At 62.3% G+C, this 17463-nt stretch overlaps 1 protein-coding gene across 1 annotated transcript in view; it reads left to right on the top strand.

Annotated features, from left to right (window-relative positions):
- The window catches only part of CAMTA2 (calmodulin binding transcription activator 2), a 29144-nt gene that overhangs the window by 8334 nt on the left and 3347 nt on the right, over positions 1-17463 (top strand). The window contains exons 4-21 of the mRNA XM_029283578.1: positions 180-283; positions 3448-3515; positions 4095-4230; positions 4797-4868; positions 6863-7016; positions 7834-7977; positions 8432-9423; positions 9490-9537; positions 9727-9853; positions 9967-10101; positions 12983-13107; positions 14763-14920; positions 15415-15493; positions 15634-15845; positions 15924-15934; positions 16020-16375; positions 16820-17007; positions 17090-17330. Coding sequence (XP_029139411.1) covers positions 180-283; positions 3448-3515; positions 4095-4230; positions 4797-4868; positions 6863-7016; positions 7834-7977; positions 8432-9423; positions 9490-9537; positions 9727-9853; positions 9967-10101; positions 12983-13107; positions 14763-14920; positions 15415-15493; positions 15634-15845; positions 15924-15934; positions 16020-16375; positions 16820-17007; positions 17090-17330 — 3350 coding nt within the window. The remainder of the gene's footprint in view (positions 1-179; positions 284-3447; positions 3516-4094; positions 4231-4796; positions 4869-6862; positions 7017-7833; positions 7978-8431; positions 9424-9489; positions 9538-9726; positions 9854-9966; positions 10102-12982; positions 13108-14762; positions 14921-15414; positions 15494-15633; positions 15846-15923; positions 15935-16019; positions 16376-16819; positions 17008-17089; positions 17331-17463) is intronic.

The following is a 17463-nucleotide window of genomic DNA, read 5'->3' as shown; positions in this document are numbered from 1 at the left end:
GGAGGGGCGCTCTTTTCCCACGGGGAGGGGCCGGGAGCGAGCCGCGCGGGGGTGGGGGAGGGCTGGGGGCGGCCCGACCCCCGAGCGGTCCTTGCGCAGACGGGCCTTTGCACAGCCCCCCCCCGTTGGCGCCCGTGGACGGTGACCCCCCCGCCCCTCTCCGACCCCCCCCTCCGCAGAGAACAGCCACCACCTGAAGGTCTTCCTGCCCAAGAAGCTGGTGGAGTGCGTGCCCAAGTGCCCGGCCCTGCCCAAGGAGCGCCTGCGCTGGAACACCAACGAGGTAGGGGCGCGGGGGGGGGGGGACAGGCTGCTGCTGCTGCTGCTCCGGAACCCCGAGTCCCTCCCGGGGGTCCGGCTGGGTCCTCTGGGGTGGGGGGGTGGGAAGCTGCCCCATCACACAGGCAGGCTCGGGGAGGGGAGGGCCCCTCTGGGTTGGGGCTCTGCCCTCTTCTCGGGGACCCCCCAGCTGGGCCCCGCGTGGCCCCTAATAATGGGGGCCCCTGTTTCCTGAGCCCCGGAGTCCCCTCCAGCGTCTCTCTGCGGAGGAGTCTCTGAGGTCGAGCAGGAAAGAGCCCCCCTCCCTTTTTAATAATCACCCCAATAAGCCTGTGAAAAAGCTCCCTTTGCCCGTTAGCCGAGCGCAAGGGGTGTGGTAAGCAGGGGTGTGTGTGTGTGATCCCCGCTAGACTGCAGGGTTTTGTGCGTTTGTGTACAAAACAGGGAAGCGTTTCCTGCAAGGTCCTGTTTTCGATCTGGAACAAACAAACCACCTTTAGGCCTTTTTTTTAAAAGAGCAGCATCCTAGGAACCAGGGATGGGAAAAGGAGCCCAGCGCAGCATCCCTCAGATGCTGCTCCTGGGGGAGGGGGCGGGGGAGTTCCTTCTGGGAGGCGGGGGAGGGAACCAAACGGGCCCCCTCCCACACATCATCCAGCCCTCCTGCTCTTCTTTATCGTTCTGGTCTTCCTGCTTCCTTTGGAGACCCTCCGCTCCGCTTGAAAGTCTGATTTCGGCCACAGTCGGTCACCGTTGGTCCAGATGCTTCGGTCTTGCTCGGCCGCCGGCCTCTCCCCCCCCCCCGCCTGGCTTTGCTTGGCCTTCTGGGTCTCTTTCCTGCAAATGGCCATTTTTGCTTTCTGTTTCTGCAACTTTGCTGGCCTCTCCTGCCTTCTCCCATCACCTCCCAGGGCCTCCCTTGCATGCAGCAGCTTCCAGCCTCTGCCTCTGGCCTGCTTGGTTTGGGGCAGGGGTAGGCAACCTTGGCTCTTTTATGACTCGTGGACTTCAACTCCCAGAATTCCTGAGCCAGCATGGCTCAGTTTGGAAACCTCTCCCTTTCCTCTCAGCATGGCTGGCTCAGGAATTCTGGGAGTTGAAGTCCACCAGTCATAAAAGAGCCAAGGTTGCCTATCCCTGGTTTGGGGGAACAGTCTGCCTTCAGTATTATTAGTGCTGCCCTGACGATTCCCGCGGTGGGGGGAGACGGGCGCTGGCCAGACCGGAGGGGGGTTCTGCTCCAAGAGTCCTGAAGACCCCCCCCCCCAGGTGCTCTGGCTGCCCCTCCCACCTTCCCGCCCGTCGTGGACCAGGGGCCCTTGTGAAGGGGGCTGCAGCTGCCTGACCCCCTCGGTCCCAGGTCAGGGCAGGGAGAAGGGCTTTCCCACAGAACAGCCAGTTAGAGGGTGGTTCTCACAGGCCCTGAACCTGGCTTGACCCCTGCCACTCAGGGTCTGGCCCTGGGCAGCTGCCCCCGCCAGGACTCCCGGGTGTCTCAGCTGCGGGCAGAGCTTCCCTTTCTCTCCAGACAACGAGGTGACCCCGGAGAGATGGCCACAGTCCCTGGCTGCAAACTCGGGGAGCCCTCTTGGGCTGGGAGGGGTCGGGGGGCACCTGCATAAACGGTCGGGATCCAGAAGGAAGAACGTGGAGGGCGGGGCCTGGTCCAGAGAGGATGCTTGGAGGCTGGACCCTGGGAGGGGAGGGTGAGCCCTGCGGGGCCTTTCCGTCTTCCGGACGTGGGGGGGACCCGTGGCCAGAGGGCAGGGTGGGGGAGGGTCAGGAGGCCAGCTGTGTGTGTGTGTGTGTGGGCTCTGCAGACGGAAGCTCCAGCCTGGCACAGGCCATCCTCTTCTTGCAGCCGTTTATTCTGTGACTGTCCGAAGTTGCAGCGGCGTGAGAAAAATCACTTAGGTGTGTGTTTCCCACACACACACACACACACCATCCTTGCAGCCTCCCTGTGGTCATGAGACCAAGCTTGGGGTGCCTGGCAACTGGCATCCACTTAACTGTGGCAAGAAAGGTCGTAAAACGGGGCAGACCTCACCAACAGAATTCCTTGGCAGCAGGAATTGGGGGCCGAGTTGGAACCCTGCAGATCAGAGAGGCCCCCTTTTTCTCCTGCACCCCCAGCTCTGTCTTCAGACCCTGGGATGCTGTGGGGGTGGGGGGGAGGGAGACCCCCGGCGGCTCTGTCCTTAGGCCAGGCTCCCTTCAGGGCAGACTAAGAGGAGGAAGGGGGGGTCCTTGTTTTTGAGGGTCCTTCGGTTGCACGTTGATCCTCAGAAAGATCCAGAAGCAGCTCCCACTCTTGCAGGAGGGGCTTCCAGGAGGAGACTGAAAAAAAATAAAAAATAAAAACTGCAAATAAAAAAAAAAAGACCCCGGCCGTCCTCGCCTTGCGCCCGTATTCTGGGCACAACTCCAGTCCCTAAGCAAGGCAGCTATCAGTTGTTCAGAGAATTGCACCTGACTTTTAAAACCTTTTTTGCCACGGTCGTTAAGCGAATCAAACGGTCGTTAAGTGCATCCGGGTTCCCTCGTTGACTTTGCTTCTCGGAGGGCAGCTGGGCAGCTCGCAAAGAGCGGTCACCTGACCCCGGGACTCTGCGACCCTCCCAAGCACCTGAATTTTGATCACATGACTGTGGGGACGCTGCTGTGGTCATAAGTGTGAGGACTGGTCATTGGTCAGTTTTCCAGTGCCATTGTAACTTTCAACGGTCTCTGAATGGCCTGGAGGACCACCGTTTTCTCTCAAGCCTACCTTGGTCTGCTCCATGTTGGATCAAGCCCTTGTTTGCCCCACCCCGAGTGCCCCTTGGTGGGCCGCCCTGCGGAAGGAGGCACCGTGCCCACTGCGTGAGCCCTGTTCCTGGCCTGCCCAAGAGACTTTGGCCGTCCTGGCCCTCCGTCCCCACGGCGGCTTTCTTGTTGCCAGAGGGCGGAATTGACAGAAATGCAAAATGGGGGGGGGAGCCTGTGCCAGGGGCTTCTCGGGGGGCGGTGGGCTTCAGCCTCTTCCGGCTTTCAGGGAAGGATCTCCCCAGATCCCCGGCCGGTGGTCAGGCCAACCTCAGAATGGGAGTGGACTGGAGATAATCGGATAGGGGCTCCAAAACGCCACTGGGGAGCTGGCTCTGAAGTCGGGGGTCTTTCTTGCAGGAAATCGCTTCTTATCTGATCACCTTTGAGAGACATGAGGAATGGCTCTCGGGCTCCCCGAAGACCAGGTAAGGGGTCCGCCCCTGCTGGCTCAAGGCCGGGGCACACGGGGGGGGTGTCAGGGGCCCAGCACAACCACCCACCCCTGGTGGAGCAGATGCTGCTGGTGCTTCGGGGGCCTGAATTCCCTTCTCGGGGGCGTCTGGGGCAACCAGCCCCTCCTCCCACTTCTAACGGGCCTGCAAACCTTTGGCTGCAAACACGCAAACTTAACGAACGAAATCGGATTAAAAGAGAAAACGGTGCTCCCCCCATCCCAGAATACAGGTGTGGGGAAGCTGATTTGGAGGGAGGCTGCCGAAACAGGCGAGGGTCCTCGTCCCCTCCACCCCACAACGTGGGCCACAAGATGCCAGACCCTCCGTGGCAGAAGAGGGAAGCCCCCTGCCTTCCTCTGCCTGCTTCCCAGGCGGAGACCCCAAAGCCCCCCGCTGGGGAAGGGGTGGGCTATGGCCGTACCCAGAGGGCTTTCAGGCCTACTGGCCTCCAGGCCTCCCTCCCAGGGGGCTCCCTGCAGACCTGGGGGGGCTCCACAGCCCCAGGGCCCTCCTGGACCCCCTGCTCACCGGGGCTCCTCCTCCCGGCAGACCCCAGAACGGCTCCCTCATCCTGTACAATCGCAAGAAGGTGAAGTACCGGAAGGACGGCTACTGCTGGAAGAAGCGCAAGGATGGCAAGACCACCCGGGAAGACCACATGAAGCTGAAGGTCAAAGGGGTGGAGGTAGGACCCCCCCCTCCAGATCCCTCCCCTCTTGGGAAAGGCCCGTGAGGCTCTGAAGAAGCCCCAGGCACCCTCTGGGCAGGCCAGAGTCCGGAGGGGACCCTGGGAGGGAGGAAGGGGGGGCCACTTTCAGGGGCGTTGCAGAGCTTGGGGGGCTGTGGAGACCAGGGGGGGTGGGTGGAGGGGAGGATCCAGCCCTGCAGGGGGGGTTACAGGTAGTCTTCGACTTAACAACCACAATTGAGTCCAAAATTTCCTAAGTGAGACAGACATTAAGTGAGTTTTGCCCCATTTTACAAGTTATCGCCTCCTTTGTTAAGCGAATCGCGGCAGTTGTCGGAAGGACCGTCATAAATACGAGTCAGTGGCCAACATTTTGATCAGGTGACATGTGGACGCGGCAACGGTCCTAAGTGTGGAAAACAGCCATAAATCGCCGTTTTCACTGCCGTTGTAACTTCAAATGGTCACTAAACGAATTGGTTCTAAGTCGAGGACTACCTACACGGGGATCTGCTACAGGGAGGAAACACTCCCCCCATCTTTGCTTCCTCCCCCCTCCCCAGTGTCTCTACGGCTGCTACGTCCATTCGTCCATCGTCCCGACATTCCACCGTCGCTGCTACTGGCTACTCCAGGTAAGTCTCCCTGCGGCTGCTGAACCACGCGGGGGGGGGCCCTTTCCTTAAGGAATTGTGTTTGGGGGGGTGTTTCCGGAGGAAGGACAGCAGCAGGGGAGCTGGAAGTGGGAGCCCACTGCCCGTCCGTCCTCCTTCGTTCCCTGCATTTTGGAATGGCTGGCATAATTTCAGCTAAAGGATATTATAATCTATGAAAAATTACCCCTTTATAACGGTAAGGCCACCCTCGGGGTCCCACATCCAGTTTTGGTCACTACGATGTAAAAAAAGATGTTGAGACTTTAGAAAGAGTGCAGAGAAGAGCAACAAAGAGGATTAAGGGGACTGGAGGCCAAAATATACGAAGAACGGCTGCAGGATTTGGATTATGTCTGGTTTAAGGGAAAAAAGGACCAGAGGAGACAGGATAGCCGTCTCCCAATATCTCAGGGGCTGCCTCAAAGAACGGGGGGTGGGTGGGTTCCGCCTCTTATTCTCCAAAGCTCCTGAAGGCAGGACAAGAAGCAACGGATGGAAAGTAATGAATGAGAGAAGCAACCTAGAACTAAGGAGAAACTTCCTGACAGTTAGAACAATTAACCAGTGGAACTCCTCGCCTCCAGAAGTTGTGAATGCTCCAAAACTGGTGGTTTTTAAGAAGAGACCGGACAGCCATTTGTCTGAAATGATATAGGGCAGGGGTAGGCAACCTTGGCTCTTTTATGACTCGTGGACTTCAACTCCCAGAATTCCTGAGCCAGCCATGCTGGTATAGGATTTCCTGGCTGAGCAGGGGGTTGGACTAGATGACCTCCAAGGTCCCTTCCAACTCTGTTATTCTTTTCTAAATGGAGAACAATGGTCTCTCTCTAATTATGCCCTGAAGGCTGACATAGCATTCGTCAATCTCAACAATGCTAAGAGATGAAAACTTCAACTCCCAGAATTCCTTAGCCCAGGGTGCTGGGCTGGGGAATTCTGGGTGTTGGAAGTCTGCACCCCTTAACTTTGCTGAGATTAAGAAACTACTCTCAATTCAGGGATCTCCAAACTGGGCCCCTTTAAGACTTGCGGACTTCAACTTCTCTGCTGGCTGAGGGATTCTGGGAGTTGAAGTCCACAGATCTTAAAGCGGGCAAGTTTGGATGCCCCTGCTTTAATAGAACAAATGATGATTTTAGGAAAATATTTATTCACTGTTACTTAGAATATCAGTAAATGACTACAGGCGAAAAAGGCCCAAAATATATAAATTCATTGTCCAAGAATTATGGTCCTGCTTCTCTTGGTGGGGGGGGAGTCTGCCTGGCCTCCCCTGGAGAGGATCCTCAAGGCCCCTGATAGGTGATAAACCTCAGTGAGGAGGGGGCTCCCCTGGAGGGAAGGGTCCATTCTCAAGGAGGAAGAGGCAACTCAGCCCAGATATGAATTGTGAGAGAAGGAGGGGGAGGACAGCCTCTCCTTAATAGTTCCCACAGTACATTAATGAAGATGGAGAAAGTCTTGAGTTTTCAACCCGGCAAGATTCCGTCTACAGGTCTGAAGCAATAAAGAACTTGGCTAGGAAGAATCACCAGCGTTATTCTTGGTTTAGGGTTAGGGTTAGGCAACCTTGGCTCTTTTATGGCTCGTGGACTTTAGCTCCCAGAATTCCTGATCCAGCTATGCTGCCTCAGGAATTCTGGGAGTTGAAGTCCACAAGCCATAAAAGAGCCAAGGTTGCCTAACCCTGGTCTAGGGCCTGACACGATGTCTTTTTAGGACCCCCCAGTCATCCTCCAGAAGTCCTCTTTTGGGCGGGGGGGTCGCCAAGGCCTAGCTTACCCTGTCCCAGTTTGAAAGCCGGAATGTGGGCTGGATCCCCCTAACTAAGAAGCAGGAAGGAAACCGGGATTCAAGGCTTAGGAAAATTATTCTCTCTCTGAACAAGGCCTAGTCTGCCTCCTTTGCCCCCCAAGGGGCTTCCCTCCTGCCTCTCCTCCCACCCGCCCCCCCCTTACTCCCCCCTGCAGAACCCGGACATCGTCCTGGTCCACTATCTGAACGTGCCGGCCATTGAGGACTGCGGGAAGGTCTGCAGCCCCGTCCTCTGCTCCATCAACAGTGACCGCAAGGAGTGGCTGAAGTGGTCGAAGGAGGAGCTGGTCGGACAGCTGAAGCCCATGTGTAAGCAGTGCCAGGAGGGTGCAAGATGATGGGTTTTAGGCTTCTTCGTAGTCCTTGACTTAACGACGGGTGTCAAACTGCCGGCCCATGGGCCGGCCGCGTCACCAAGAAACCGCGCCCACCCCATTGCCGGCAATGGGGAAAAAGCTCCCGATACGTCGCGCGACGTCACGTGACGTCGCGGGTTTGACATGTCTAACTTACGACTAATCGCTAAGTAACTCTTCAAAGTTCCAATTGACCTACCTGGGAGTGACTGATGACCCAGGTTCGCAATTCCAACGGCCAGACCCTCCCCAAAGTCACGTGACCACGGGTTGCTGGGCAGCCAGGCCACTTTCACCGCCGTTTGGGGTGTCCCGCAGCCACGCGGCTGCCTTTTTTATAGCAGCCTTGCCCAAAAGTGGCATTTCCCTTCAGCATCCCGAAGGGTTTGCTTAGCAGCCGTAAAAAAGGTCATATAGTTGGGTCGGTCTTGTGACCAGCCCACTTTACAGCCATCACGAGTTATAGTCTCCGTTATAGTTGTAACTGGAGGGGCTGCTGAGAAGCGCCAGGTCAGTGGCCTCCTCCTCCTCTTCCTCTGTTCCCAGGAGGCTCCTGCTGACCACAGCTGGATGCCCCTGGACTGGCCAGGCCCTGTGCTTTGACTGCCCGGGAGCTGCTGTCCGGTGCCCTTGGAAGATGCCCGTGGCAGGGCAGCACCACCCCTTCCATCTCCCCGGGAGGGCCGGTTTCTGCCTTTGGGGAGGGTCTGGGGGGCAGGGGACAAGGCCGGGATCCCGGACCGGACACGCCGCACTCTTTCCTCCCGCAGTTCTGGGGATCAAGTGGACGTGCAGCAGCAACGGGAGCAGCAGCACTGACCTCTCTGTGGAGCAGCTGGTGCAGCAGATCCTGGAAAGCCACCAGGCCAAGCCGCCCCCCCGGACCCACGCCTGCCTCTGCAGCAGCAGCCTCGGTCAGCCGCCCCCTCGCCCCTTCCCTCCCTCCCTCCCTCCCTCCCTCCTGCAGCATGTGGAGCCCCTCCATTCTGAAGGGGGTCTGCAGGGCATCCCACCAGCTGAGGTGCCCTGACGGCAGTGGCTTTCGGAGGGCGCTAAGAGGGCTTGGCGCGATCAGGGAAAAACTTCTGGGTCGACATCCAAAGGGTCAGGGTTAGAGAAGTGGGGCCACCCGGGGCCAGCTTAGTTTGTGTGCTTGTGTGTGTGTGTGTGTAGAGAAAGAGAGGTGGTGCTGTCATGGCAGGAGGTCAAAGGGCCACAGGAAAGGGGGGAACACCTTCTGGACTGGACGTTGCCCAGTTATGGGGCACACTGCCTGCTCCCCCGGCCTGCCAATAAGCCAGGATCCAGGTCTTAGGCTGGAAATGGGGGCCGTAACCCCCCTTCCTCCTCCTCCTCCTCTCCTGGCAGGGAGTCCCGGCCACGTCCCGCACAAATGCAACAGCATTAAGCACCGGATCATCTCCCCGAAGGTGGAAGTCCGTCCTTGCCCCTTCCCGGCCCTGACAGAGGTGCAAAACATCTCCGGCAGCCCCGAGGCCCGAGCTGAGGCTGACCCGGCCAAGGGGCCTGTCCTGGACAGCAAGGGCACCAAGCCGGCCAAGACCACCTCCTCCACCATGGCCGACGCCGTCCCCGACTCCACGCAGCCGCCCCCTGCGCTGCCCCGGCCCGGCGGCTTCCCCAAACAGGAGCGGCCCCCTGGCACGCTGTCCGTCAGCCTGCCTGGCAGCACCATCTTCGTCATGGCTGGCCCGAGCGGGGCTGAGAAGCCGCTGGCCCTGACCCCCAGCCAGCACCTGGTCTCCGGAGAGGGGGGGGCGGCCCCCACAACGCCTCTTGGCCTGGCCGTCTTGCCCGGACTGCTCCTCTCGCAGAGCTTGGAGTCCGCCATGGAGACCAGCGAGGGGACCTCGGACGCCTTCGACCCAGACCGCTTCCTGAACAGCCCCAAGCAAGGACAGACATACGGGGGCGGCCGGGGTCTGCAAGCCAAGCCGGAGCCTCCGGAGACTGGCTCAGCTTCGGGCTACTCGCTCTACATCTCCACCAATCGCTTCTTCATCCAGGATGATGGGGCCAGGCAGGGGCCTGCGGCCCTCTCAGCCAGCCCCACGGTGGCCGCAGCGGAAGCCAAGAGCAGCCCAGAGGCACCCATGGAGACATCAGGTGAAGGGGGCAGAGCGGCCGGGGGGGGCCCGGAGATCTCCCCCAAGGAGCTGCAGGAGGAGCTCCACTCGGTCATCCAGAGAGTGGCCGCGGCGGCAGCGGGAGGCCCCTTCAGCCTGCCCTTCGACAGCCATTTCCCGGACCTCATTAGCGAGCTGATGACGGAGGGCCCGGCGGCAGACGGGGCAGGCAGCCCGAGAGGCCCCAGTCCCGGGTCGGAGAGCCCGGAGTCGGTTCTGCCGGAGCCCCCGGCCGAATCCTGCCACGTGGCGGAGGCCATCTTGGGGGGCCCTGCTCAGCCCTGGGTCTCCATCACCGACTTCTCGCCCGAGTGGTCCTACCCAGAGGTAGGTGCTCTGCTGGGAAAAGCTGGGGAGGGGCACAGCCGAAGGGGCCAGAAGGACCTCAAGGGCCCGGGGGGAGGGGCAGGGGGGCGTTTCGTGAGCAACCGCTGCCAGTGTCTCCTTTTGGCCACGGGGCCTCGGGGGGGGAGCCACTCCCTCTTTGACTCCCGCCTTTTCCTCCCGGGGGGGCAGGGGGGCGTGAAGGTGCTGATCACCGGCCCCTGGATGGACGATTCGGAGTCCTACAGCTGCCTCTTTGGCCAGATCTCGGTCCCGGCGTCGCTCATCCAGTCCGGGGTGCTCCGCTGCTACTGCCCAGGTAGGGGAGCTGAGAGTGGGGGGCGCAGGGAGAGAGGGGAGGCCTGGCTCGGCCCCTCCCGGAGCAAAGGGCCCTCTGCCCCCCCTCACAGTGCTCTCCCCTTCCCCCCGCAGCCCACGAGGCGGGGCTGGTGCCGCTGCAGGTCGCGCAGGATGCCTGCCTGGTGTCCCCGTCGGTCGTCTTTGAGTACCGGGCCCGGAGCTTCCTGACACTGCCCGGCCCCCAGCTGGACTGGCTCTCCCTGGACGGTGAGTGGGGGATGCCGCCCTCACTGCTGCGGGCGGGGGATTCCCAAGGCTTTTCCTCTTCCCGCACAGGTGGTCCTCGTCTTACACCCGTTCATTTTAGTGACCGTTCAAAGTCACAATCAGGGTGGAAAAAGCGGCCCGTCAGCCGGTCCATATTTAGGACGGTCGCGGCGTCCTCGGATTGCGTAATCTCCTTTTGCGACCGGTCAAGCAAAGTCAATGGGGGAACCCGGATTCACTTAACCAGGTTACTAACTGAACAACGGCAATGATTCCCTTAAGGACCGTGGCAAGGGAGTTTGTAAAATGGGGCAAAACTCAATTAGCAACTGACTTGCTTAGCAACGCAAATTTGGGGCTTAATTGTGGCCCTAAATTGAGGTCCTCCTGTAGGATCATAGAGTGCCAGGGCTGGAAGGGCCCCTGGAGGCCTGATCCTGGGCCCTTGGGGCCCACAGCTGCCCAGGCGGGCACAGCCCCAGGGCCGGGAGGAGGGCCGGGGCTCCTCCGGGGAGTTGTTTGTGTCGGAAAAACCAGCGCTGGGCTGGGCCCCGTCCAGGGTGTCGCCTTACAGGGATGTTCCTGGCATGTGCAACGGAAAGGCTGGGAGGGGCCAGGAGTTTCCATGACGGCCGTGCTGGGCCCTCCACTCCCCCGCCCCCTCCTCCCTCGACTCGCCCCTCACCCTGCTCGGCAGAGACCCCCCTGCACTGCTCCCCTCTCGGTGCATCAGAGTAACAAGCACCCCGCTTCAGTCCCGGGGGTGCAGCTGGACCACCCCTGACCCCCACCCGGCCACAGGCCCCTCCAGCGGCCCCTCTGCTGGCCCAACCAGGCGGGCCAGTGCGGCTGTCGTCTTGCCTGAGGGCCGCAAAGTCTCAGGGTCCGTTTGGGGTCTTCCCGATGCTGGGAGGGGGGCTGGTGGGAGGAGCTGCCCCCTCCCCTCCGTGCAAGGGGTTCAGTTGCTCAGTCTACATCCAAGGAGCAGCTCTGAGCAGGCTGGCCAGGGGCTCTTGGCCCGCCTCGCAGGGAGAGCCCCCTTCGGCCAGGCGGTGGCCTCCGTTGGCTACCTGCTGCCGACCCGAAGGCAGGGGGGGAAGCAGCCTGACCCCAGCCCACCTTGGAGAGACCTCTCACCTTGCCACTATCCGGTCAGAGCCTCTGCGGAACAGCGCCCAGGCCTGTCCTTGCCAGTCGGGCAAAGAGGCTTCGAGGGGTCCCTAAAGGGCTCCCCCTGCCCTGCCGGTGCCCGAGGGCGTCTGTCCAGGCACGCACCCCTCCCCCCGTGTGACCTGGAAAAAATCCCTTTCTGAGAACAGGCCAGTCTTTGGCGGGCATGACCTGCCCGATGGCAGAGGCCGGGCTGGGCAAGGGGCACTTGGCCCCCTCTCCCCGCACCCTCCCTGGCAGCTGGGGGAAGGGGGTGATGGGGAGCAGAGAGGGGAGCCCCTTCCCCCCAGAGTGAGCCGTGCAGAGGGGGCTTCTCTAGACTACCAGCTGGAGGCAACTGTCCGGCCAGCCTCTGTGTGTGTGTGTGTGTGTGTGCGCAAAAGATAGAGCTCATTAAAGGATTGCCGTCCACTCCCCCCCCCCCCCGCCCAGGCCAGTGGCTATTTTCGGGAGGGCCGGAGCTGGTCAGGCTGCCGTCTCTGGCTGGCGGAGAAGGGGCCGGCTCCCCTCCCACCGGCGCGTCAGGGGTGGGGGCAGCGGGCCCCCTTCGCACTGTCATTGCATACCAGGACGGCTAGCGGTGCCCTGATCTCTGCCCCCCCCCAGCTGGGGGGGCGGGCCTAACCTGGGATTTCTCTGCGGTCCCTGCCAGCTGCTTTCGAGTCCCGCCGGAGTTGAGGAGCAGAGCGCCGGGCTTGGGGGTCAGGCAAGGGGGCAGCCCCCACGTCCCCTGGCAATGCCCAGAGCAGGTACTGGCCTTGGGCAGGTGGGAGGGGGGCCGAGCCGGGAAGGAAGGGGCTTCGGTGCCTGCTGCTGCTGCTGGGGGGAAGGTCCTGGCCTGTGGGGGCTCAGGCCAGGGGTCCCCCGCAGCGCCCCCTGCCCTGGGGGGGCAATGCCTCCCCACCGTGGGCTTGCTGGGCTTTGACGTGGGCCAGGAGCAGCAGCAGCCCCCCCACCCGAGGGGCGGCAGTGGGCTCTTCTGGACGCCTCTTCCTGCTCTGGGGGCAATGAATGAGCTGGACGGGAGTTGCGTGGCCGGGGGCCGGGGGCGGATCCCACCCCCTCTCCTGCAAGCGTTTTTTTCGGTCACTTTGGGCACGCTCTTGAGATTAACCTGGGTTTCATCTGCCCCAGCTAATTGGCTATCCTGGTTTATGCCTCCAGTTGTTGCGTGTGGAAGGGGCCTGTTGACGTTGTGCTGCTTGTGGAAGGGGCCCCCCGGTTTTGCTCTGGGAACAGACGGGGGGGGGAGAGAGGTCGCCTTCGCTTTGTGGGGTTTTAATGTCCTGGACTTTGTTTTTGTGTTTGCTTGTTTATTTGAACCCCCAACGTTTCCCCATCACGGAGGAGACATCCGATGCCGTCCCCCCCCCGCCCCGGTGGGCTGTGTCTGCTCATTCCCTGGGGCCGCAGAAGGACGGGTGCTCCGGGGCCCTTCTGGATGAACCCAGTTGTCCCTTTTCCAAGACTAGCCGAACCTGCCCAGCCCCCCCTCACCCATTCTTGGGTGCTCAGTGGAGAAGCCCCCCCCCTCCGTGGGTCATCTGGGAAAATGAGGGCAGCCCGGCTTGTTAATCGCCCCAATCAGGATTAGCCTAACAGGATGCCCGGCAGCCTCTTGGCCTCCCCCCCTATTGCCCCCCCCCATTCACCTGGTCAGGGCCGGGCTGGGCCGGGCTGCCTCTCACCAGCCTCCTCTCCCCCCCCCCAGATAACCAGTTCAGGATGTCCATCCTTGATCGTCTGGAGCAGATGGAGAAGCGTGTGGCTGAGATGGCCACCTCGGCCCCCCATGGCCCGCCGGCCCAGGCCCAAGGGGAGAAGCCCCCTGGCCAGGTGAGACGTGGGGCGGGGATGGGGTGGGAGGCTGAGCTGGTGGCCACCGGAGCGTGGCATCTACTGGTGCCCAGCGGGCATTGACTTGAGGGCTTTGCCAATTGGGCGTTAAGGTGCGCGCACACACACACACACTTGGAGACATGCCAGGCTTTGTGGGGGGAGCACCCGGATCTGATTTTGGGGGTGCAGGGTCCCCTCTTGGGCAGAAGCCTCGAAATGCCTTCAGGCCGTGGGCCCCGTGCCTGCCCCCTTCCGCTGTTCTCCTGGGGTTCCCCGTGGCCCCTGCGGGTCCCCCATCTGGGGTCTCCTTTCACGAGGGTCTTCTCCAAGCAAATAGGGCCGCTCCTTCCAGTCTCCTCCTTCAAAATGCTTCTTCTCCCCCCCCCCAGGGCTGCCCCCCCAGAGGGTGTGGGGAAGGAGCTCATGGGGCCGGTTTTGCTCAGGAAAACTGGATGGAAAAGCGGCCTTGGGAGCTCTGCCGGCACCCCCCAAGTAGGGGGGGCAGACCAATGACAGGGCCCCAGGGCGTGGAAGGGGCTGGATGGGGGCCTCTCTGAGCCAGGGGGGTCCTTGGGGGGGTGGCACTGTTGCTTGTGGGGCTCCCCACTTGTGTCCTTGCTGAGCTGCAGGTGCAGAAGTGATATGAATTTTTCAACCCCCCCTCCCCTCCCCTCTGGGCTGCTCACAAAAGCAGGACGGTGTCTGGGATGGATGTTGCCCCCCCCCGGTCCCCTTTGTCCCAGCCCCACCGGCCGTGCAGCAGCAGCCGCGTGTATATTTAGTGCGTGTTCCCCCCCCCCCAGCCTGAATCTCAGGTTTCGCTGAGATTGGCACCTGTGTGGTCAGCCAGCCCGGCTATTCTGGAGCGGCCGGGTGGGAGATAAGGCCAGGCGGCCTCTGGGTGGGATTAGGGAGGAGGGAAGGCATCCGCGCCCCCCCCGGCCGCCCAATGGCCCCGAATTCTTTCCGTTGAGATCAGCAGCTTGGCCGGAGGGCAGGGGCGCCACGTGGAGCCTTCCGGGCAAGGGGCACAGCGTGCCTCAGTCCGGCACGCACACAGCACGGCCACTTCCTGCGGTCAGAGGAGGAGAGTGGGCACTACCGCTTCCATCGTCCCCAGTCGGAAGGGTCCTGGTGGAGTTGACGGGGTCTTTGAGAGGAGAGTCCTGTTCCCACAGGCCAGGCAGACGCCCGTGAGGAAGCCGAGGGAGGGGGCCAGGGGGGCACGGCCTTGGCCCGGGAGTTGAAGGACACCTCAGGGACAAGGTGGCACTGCCCAGCGAGACCACTGCAGCTTGACTGGCAGGAACTGGGAGGGACAGAGGAGGGCACCTCTGAGGAATGTGGCCCTGGGCCCTCAGCAGCCCACTCCTCACATTTCCCCCAACTGGAGGGCTTCAGCTGTCCGCAGGGAATGCCGGCCCACCGCTGGGTCCTTGGTGCCCCCTGACCATCTCATCTGCTGGGGGGGGGGCTGCTGCTACATCTGGGGCAGGAGGGCTGATGGTCTTGGGTGGGAAACAGGTCCCCGGAATCTTTGGGGAGCCCAGAAGAGGCTGCAGACGTAGCCTGTTAGCCCGAGGCTCTTCACCCCCCTCCCTCCCTCCCCCTCTGCCCCCCCCCCAAACTAGGCTGCCTCCGACTCCTTTGAGGACCGCATTGTGGCCGTCTGTGAGAAAATGATGCTGTCGCAGACGTGGCTTTGCTCGGAGACTCTGGTGCACCACGTCAGCTTCCGAGGAATGACGCTGCTGCACCTGGCAGCCGCCCAGGGCTACACCCGCCTCATTGAGACCCTGATCAAGTGGCGGTGAGTCTCCCTGGCCGGTAGGCCGAGGGCCCTTTGGCGTCTCTTGCCCGGACCCCCGTGGGGGGAAAGCTTCACCCGGTTCTGTCCAGAAGGGCACAAAGCCACCACCACCACCACCCCCGGGCCCCCCAAGTGGAGGAGTTGGGCTAGGAAGGAGGGATGTGGGGGGGGAAGAGAGGCAAATTCCTAGAGGGGCAGCAGTGCCTTTTCTCATTCTACAAATGTAGTAAATAAATTATCTGTCGCTTGTGGATCCATGCAGGGACTCCTTGGCTTACGGCCATTTGCTCAGGGACTATTCCTGGTCTTCCACCCAGCGGGGCTGATCCGAGCCTTTCCCCACGGGACGAGATCCTTGCTTGGATAAACTCTGCCACTTGCCCGAGTCCAGCCTGCCAGATTTTGCCCCTCTGAAATTGGGGGTGGGGTGGGGTGTGCGAAGACCGAAGGGCCCCCGTTGCGGAGGCGTGATGGCGGCCCTTGGTTCCCCCCAGGAATCTCAACGCCCAGAATCTGGACTTGGAGCAAGAGGTGGACCCCCTCAATGTGGATCACTTTTCCTGCACCCCCTTGGTGAGTGCCTCTCGGAAGGGGAGGGGGGAGAAGGGGGGCTGACCCTGTCTGGTCCTTCCGGCGAGAGAGATCCGCTCGGGGCCGCTCCTGCTGCTTTGCCTCTGTCAGGGGTCTCATTCCTCACCTCCCCCCATCCGCAGATGTGGGCCTGTGCGCTTGGTCACTTGGAGGCCGCCCAGCTGCTCTACCTGTGGAACAGCCAAGCCCTGGCCATCCCCGACTCCTTGGGCCGCCTGCCGCTCACCGTGGCTCGTTCGCGGGGCCACGTCAAGCTGGCCACGTGCCTGGAAGAACTGCAGCGCCAGGAAGAGGCCCTCCCCGAACCTCTGGAGCCCTCGGCTGATGCACCTGGGTCGGCCGGCAAGGCCTGTGTCGTCGGTCTTCAGCACCCCACGGAGGGGCTGCACGTCCCCTCCCCCGTCTCGGCCAGCCCAGACACAGGTAGGGGGCTTCCTTCCCACAGGGGGGCGGCCTGCAGCAAGGCTCAGACTGAGCCCCAACCAAACCCAGCTCCCTCTCTCCCCAGGGCTCAGCACCGCCAGCGGGGTCTCCTCCCCCTCGGAGCGCTCGGAAGGCTCCCTCTCCATCACCTCCGCCTATTCCAGCGGGTCAGCCCTGCGGGAGTCGCCCGCCTACAGCCCCGAGGCCGAGGGGGCCATGGATGTCTGCCAGGGCCTGCCAGCCGGCAGCCTGGAGGGCTGGTACTTGCAGGAGGCCCCCAGCCCACCCCGCCTCCCGCCCGCCTCCTTCTTCCTGAGCTATGGCGAGGGGGGCCCCATGGGACCCCCGGGAGGCCCTGAAGCTGAGCTGGAGCCGGAGTTGCTGGCCTACGGGGAAAACGCCGAGAACGAGGAGCAGCTGCCGGAGACAGACGTCCTGCAGGTCCGGCGTCTGGGAGGGGGGGCAGCGGTTTGAGCATCCATTCCCCGGCCGATCTGTTGGCAACTCCTCTGCCTGCACCCAGACGCCCCCCTGCCTCTGGCAGTAACCATGTGGGAAAAGCCAGGCAGAGCCCCCATGGGTGGGGGGCTGGCTCTGGTTGAGCCCCCGCAGTGCAGAGAAGGGTCCCTGGTTCTCCTCCTCCTCCTCCTTCCGGTTTCTGGCTGAAAGGCTGGGATGCCAGGGAGAAGGGCCCGGGGTTGGGCCTCTCCCTCTCTGCAGCGGCCCTGCCACGCGGGAGCCCCTATTCCCTGCAGTCCAGCAGCGCCCCACCCCAGAGGGCTGGGCTCCTCTATGTGAGTAGCTGTGCCGGTCTTCGTCCCCTGTTGAGGACGAAGACACGGAGCGCCCCGGCACTCATCTCCTGTCTCCCCTGTTGCCCTGCAGGTGGATGTGATCACCCTGGCCAGGCAGATCATCGAGGCCACGCCGGAGCGCATCAAGCAGGAGGACTTTGGCTGCCCCGAGGCTCCTCTCCGCGAGCGGTCCAGCAACGTGGGCCTGAGCGAGACCATGTCCTGGCTGGCCAGTTACCTGGAGAACGTGGACCAGCTGCCCAGCCTCCCCCAACGACGGTAGCTCTTCCGGACGCTGGAGGGGGGAGTGGCCGGTGAGCTTTGGGGACGAGGGGCTCACGTCCTTCCTTCTGCCTTCCAGAGGCTTGGCCCCCTCGCCCCCCGGGCGCTCCTGCCTCAGCCCCCTGCAGTCCCCCCTGGCGGACCTGTCCTTCGAGCGCCTCCCTCCGCCCCCCACCGCCGCCAGCTGGGCCGAGTTCCTCAACGCCTCGGGGAACGGAAAGATGGAGAGCGACTTCGCCCTGCTGACCCTCTCGGACCACGAGCAGCGGGAGCTGTACGAAGCCGCCCGGATCATCCAGACGGCCTTTCGCAAGTACAAGGTGCGTCTCCCGACCGAGCCACGGCAGGGCAGGGCAGGGCGCAGCCCTTTTGGGGGGACGTCGGCGGCTCTTCTCAGCCTCCTTGTCCCTCTTCTTTCTTGTTCAACGGACACACACACATACGCGCACACAC

This window comes from Protobothrops mucrosquamatus, unplaced genomic scaffold, assembly GCF_001527695.2.
Source record: "Protobothrops mucrosquamatus isolate PMUCROS unplaced genomic scaffold, P.Mucros_1.0 scaffold141, whole genome shotgun sequence".
NCBI lineage: Eukaryota > Metazoa > Chordata > Lepidosauria > Squamata > Viperidae > Protobothrops > Protobothrops mucrosquamatus.
The sequence above is the reverse complement of the archived record's forward strand: the minus strand, read 5'-3'. Positions and strand labels throughout refer to the sequence as shown.